The sequence below is a fragment of the Pteropus vampyrus genome, unplaced genomic scaffold (assembly GCF_000151845.1).
Source record: "Pteropus vampyrus isolate Shadow unplaced genomic scaffold, Pvam_2.0 Scaffold86, whole genome shotgun sequence".
Taxonomy (NCBI): Eukaryota; Metazoa; Chordata; class Mammalia; order Chiroptera; family Pteropodidae; genus Pteropus; species Pteropus vampyrus.
Window position 1 is genome coordinate 5,521,857 of NW_011888867.1, and position 5,216 is coordinate 5,527,072.

The 5,216-nt window shown below is 48.1% G+C and overlaps 1 protein-coding gene across 1 annotated transcript in view; it reads left to right on the forward strand.

Annotated features, from left to right (window-relative positions):
* LOC105294433 (calsyntenin-1) overlaps nucleotides 1-4,834 on the forward strand; it is a gene marked incomplete at its 3' end in the record, with an annotated part of 52,891 nt that extends 48,057 nt beyond the window's left edge. The window contains exons 6-10 of the mRNA XM_023532664.1: nucleotides 130-143; nucleotides 675-902; nucleotides 2,235-2,384; nucleotides 2,483-2,668; nucleotides 4,586-4,834. Of these exons, the coding sequence (XP_023388432.1) occupies nucleotides 130-143; nucleotides 675-902; nucleotides 2,235-2,384; nucleotides 2,483-2,668; nucleotides 4,586-4,834 (827 nt within the window). The remainder of the gene's footprint in view (nucleotides 1-129; nucleotides 144-674; nucleotides 903-2,234; nucleotides 2,385-2,482; nucleotides 2,669-4,585) is intronic.
* Between the last annotated feature and the right edge of the window lie 382 nt (nucleotides 4,835-5,216).

Sequence of the window (5,216 nt, forward strand, 5' to 3'; positions counted from 1 at the left end):
ACACTATTTTCCTTGAAAAAGATCTAATTTCAATCTTGACTGATTCAGAAACATACCCAGACTAATAACCCTTGAACCCAGAGTTTCCCCTCTCTGTGGCCTGGCCTGACGTTGCCTTCATTTTCTCACCCCCAGTGGGGCGGGTGGAACGTGGCAGCACGGGGTCCCCAGGACAGGCAAGACGGAGGTCGTGTCGCAGCCCTTCAGTAGTTGAATAAACAATGTCCCAACCATGGGTTACTAACCATCTCTGTTCCTTAGGAGCAGGACAAAACCTGTTTTAATGTTTATAGTTTCCCGTCTTCTATTTCTTACCGCTTCTTCCTTTGGCTTGAGAGTTTTTCTGAATTTTGCAGCAAAATATTTTTAACTCTGTGAGTAGAGAGCTAACAGATTGTCTGATCGAGTTTACGTCCCTTCCGCGTGCCCCATCCCATATTGTCAAGAGGCTTCCAAGTCTCCGTCGCTGCCTTCCTGCCAGCTACTTTATTCCTAGGACTCGGAAGAATCCATCAAAATTCCTGTTTTAACTTTCTGTTGTCTCCACACTAAATTAAAAACAATAGTTTAATTTTTTTATCTTCAACATAAAATTTAATAATACAAAATAATCAGTAAAAGGAAATTTAAAGATAGAGCAGAATATTTTGGGGGTAACAAGACAAAGCACACAGCTTTTTTTCCTTCCTCCAGAGCGACCGTGCACATCCAGGTGAGCGACGTGAACGAGTACGCGCCTGTGTTCAAGGAGAAGTCCTACAAAGCGACGGTGGTCGAGGGGAAGCAGTACGAAAGCATTGTGAGGGTGGAAGCCGTGGATGCAGACTGCTCCCCTCAATTCAGCCAGATCTGCAGCTATGAGATCGTCACTCCAGACGCGCCCTTCACGGTTGACAAAGACGGTGAGAATGCAAGAGCGAGCTCTCCTCGCCGAGGAGGACAGTCCGGGCAGAGTGTCCCTTCTAAGCCAGTCGGTTTCAAACCCAGACTTTGCACTAAAGTGAACCACAGGTTGGAGACGGTCTTGGTCCTAGTCCGTTGGAGTTGCTGTGACGGAATGCCAGGGGCCGGGTGGCTGAAACAGCAGGGAAGTCCAAGATCGAGGTGTTGGCCGTTCGGAGTCCCGTGAGGGGCTGCTTCCTGCCTTGTAGACGACACCTTCTCACTGTGGCCTCAGGTGCTGGGACGGACAGAGCACTGAGGTCTCTTCTTCTTGTAAAGACACCAGTTTCATCACGGTGTCTCCACTCTCATGACCTCGTCTACCCCTGAGTCCCTCCCCAAGGCCCCGCCTCTTAATATCATCACATTGAGGGCTAGGACCTCAGCGTCCGAACTTTGGGGGACAGGAACATTCAGTCCGTAGCAGAGACCTAACATGGTGTGTCTGTTTCCTGTTTTTTCACTCTGTCCCTGAAACCCTTTTTTCTGTCCTCTGAAAGTCTTGTGTTCTCTTGTGGGACGTTTCTCGTTTTCCTTTCCCATCAAAATCTAATAAAAATCCCCCGCTTAACATATTTTTATTTTTTCTCTCCTCTGCTTCCAGTCAGCACGCATCTGAATAAGACTGATCTCTGGTTTGCCCATTCTGTTCTCCATCAGATTTCAATCTTCTGCCTCGTCCTAAAGATGAAGGCGACACCCTACTGCCAGACCCCTCTACCGCAGCAGTTAACAGAGTTAACTCAGTCTAGAGCTCAGCTGCTTCATTAGGTTATGGCTTTGGGACGATGACATAGTGTCTCCATTGTCAGCGCCAGCCCAGAATCTTCGGTGCAATTGTGGACATTGCAAACAGTTTGTCCTCATCTCATGTTCAGAGTAGGCTTTTGTTCCGGTGGACAGGGTTAGGAAATCTCTCTCTCTTTTAAAGCGAATCTTTTGCATGAAGTATTTAATGCAGCTTGATCTAGTGTTTAATTGTTTTATCTTTTCATATTCTCTTATATGTGAACTGTTAAATCTGAAAGTAAATATAAAAACAAAAATCCTGTAAGAATAAACGAGTTGAATTGTGCGGGCTCATTCCTTCTGCTCAGTCGTTAGAGATGGTTTTAGTGTGTGCTCAAGCTCAGGAAAGCCAGGGCGAGTGCCAGTTATCTCAAACTTAAGTTTATTGCCCTGTCCAATTTTACAGGGTTGAGGACACATGCATTTTCTGTTTCAGCAGAGGACAGCGGAGGTCCAAACGGGCACGGGTTTGGGGTCTCACTGTCGTGTTTTTCCTCCGGAAGGTTATATCAAGAACACAGAGAAGCTAAACTACGGGAAGGAACACCAGTACAAGCTGACGGTCACAGCCTACGACTGCGGGAAGAAGAGAGCAACAGAAGACGTTTTGGTAAAGATCAGCGTCAAGCCCACTTGCACCCCTGGGTGGCAAGGTGAGCCCCGTTCTCGTGTCTGCTCTTGCACCTGTGCTTAAAGCTTGTACACCGCGGACACCTAAAGCGAGTTCTCCTCCATGTGTGGCCCGATGCAGGATGGAGCAGCAGGGTCGAGTATGAGCCTGGCACAGGAGCCCTGGCCCTCTTCCCAGACATCCGCCTAGAGACGTGCGATGAATCAGTGGCCTCGGTGCAGGTGACGGTGGAGCTGGAGACCAGCCACATAGGGAAAGGCTGTGACCGTGACACCTACTCTGAGAAGTCCCTGCACCGGCTGTGTGGTAAGGGAGCCTGGGGGTCTCCAGTGGAGGTGACAGAGACCTTGGCACATGGGAACACGTGTGTGTGTCGACGTTCATGATTGTTAGCTCAAACAGACTCCCAGCTTTCCGACGTGGCTGTTGCTGCCTTCCTGGCTGCTTTTCGCACTGGCTGGGTGTCAGGGGTACAGAGCCCCCTCAGAGTCTGTTCAGAGTGTTCTGTGTGCGTGCATTTTAAGAACCACTGTTTGAAGAAAGTATTTATCTGACTTACCCTGACAGCCATTAAAATAGGTATTATATGGGCGAGTGAGTTGTAAATGAAGCGAGATGTTTATTTAAGGACTGCAGAAAAAACTATAGGCAACACAACAGCTTTTACCAGCCGATAAGTAGAAGAAGCTACAGATACCCACATCTGATCTGTGGTCCCCACAGACTGGATGCACGGCGGGTGCTGTTCGGCGAGGCCGGAGGCAGCAGGGTTGCCACTCTGACCGAAAGGCTGCTTCCTTGTCTTCACTTCAGTGGAAAATTCTCTAGTTTATCTAAATGGCATAAAGGTGAGGTGTGGATGGCCTCCCGTGGAAAATGCTGAGAAAGAGTGTTTTACTTGGCTGGCGATAAAGTCCCAGGCACCGAAATGGCCTCTTCATAATCAGACAGGTCTTTTGTGTTTCAAGAGCCTCTCAGGGTCAGCTGGGAGCACTTTCTGATGCCTTCCGCCTTTCCGCTAGCCTGACAGCCCTGAGACGTAGGCAGCCAGTTTTCTTACATAACTGGAAATCGTTACATGGCGAATAAGCCCAAGGAAGAAGTGTGGTCTCTGCCGGCTCATCCCGCCGATGAGTCTCCTCAGGTGTTTTATGACTCTGGGTCCAAATGTTCATGATCATGAACCTAAATCTACGTAAGTTAAGAAGTCCGGACTGTTTTCTGTCTTAAGCTGTACAAATAAGTATAAAACTTACTTTCTCATAATGCTGTTTCTTTGTGGTATTAAGTGAACATTTTTCTTAGTTTCAAGGTAGGAAAGAGGTTTACATTTGAGTGCTTACTGTATGCCGGGTGCTCCGCATGTGTCAGGTGGTACTGGCCTTGTTTTCACAGAGGAATTTATTGAGACTCGGGAAGGCTAAGTTGCTCACCCATTTCATTTGGTAAATGGCAGAGGTGGGATTCGGGCCGAGGTCGCATGTGACTTGAAAGGCCAGGTCGTTCCAGCCACGTCATGCCGCTGCTAGGAGTGGAGAAGTCATGGGCCAGGCGACAGAGCTTGCAGACTCTTCTGCAGACAGAATTGTAAGACATTTTGCTTGGCAATATGTAACAAGAGCTATAAGCCTTTTTCACGTTTTTCGGCTTAGTAATTCCATTTCTAGGAATTTATTCTAAGGGGATAATCATGGAGACACGCAGAGGTGCTCATCAGGCAAGGTTTATCATGGAAACAGATTTGGGACGACCGCAGTCCGTCAGGGAGATCAGTTAAACGGATTTTGGCCCATCTGTGCGATGCGGTGCCATGCAGACTTTTTAAATTATGCCGTAGAAGAATGTGAATGGGAATCTGTGTACGTATGAACGTGGGACTCCATTTTTATAATATATATATATGTTGTTCTGTTTTTATAATGTGCATCTATTCATAAAGGACTGGACGTGCTTAAGTGCAGTGTTAATTGTGGATATATTTGGGCGAGATTACAGGTAATGCTTTTTTCGTCCCATCTTTTTTTTAAAAAAAAATTCCATGGTTTTTATTTACGAATTTTCCTTATAATAAGCACCCTTATCTTTGAGAAGAAGTGAACTGGAACTGGCAATTGTACAAGCATAAGACGCGGACAGTCCAGTCAGCGTGATTCCGAGAGGCCGAGCTTTCCGGTTCTTTGTATAATGCACGTTAACCGTGTAGCTCACATTGTGCTGTTCCAGGTGCTGCGTCCGGCACTGCCGAGCTGCTTCCTTCCCCAAGCAGCTCCGCGAACTGGACCGTCGGCCTCCCCACTGACAACGGCCATGACAGCGACCAGGTCTTCGAGTTCAACGGCACTCAGGCAGTCAGGGTCCCAGACGGCCTCGTTTCCGTCAGCCCGAAAGAGCCTTTCACGATCTCTGTGTGGATGAGGCACGGACCATTTGGCAGGAAGAAGGAGACGATTCTGTGCAGTTCGGACAGAACAGGTCAGTGTTGCCGGCAAGGCGTGGCACTTCGGTGTCCACTGGAGTGGCTGCTGGAGGCGGGCACCTCGTTCCTCCCGCAAAGGCCCCCACGGGCTGGTTGGTTTACGTTCACTGTCCCGCATGTAGCAGCGGGGGGTGCTCTGTCTTCGAGGTGACCGCCCAGGTCTTTGGAATGTTTGTTAGTTTTACTCAGTGGATTGGACCACGCTTCTCGGTAAAAACCCAGATGCATTTGTTTCTAAACCTGGTCTTGGCCCAGCTAGAGACTTCATTTAGGCTGATAAAACCGTCTTCAAAATCCATTAAAGAAATAGCTGTTATTTCTCCTTTGGGTCTTAGGCTGGCAGTTTACCAATAGACGTTCTCTTTGCAGACATGAACC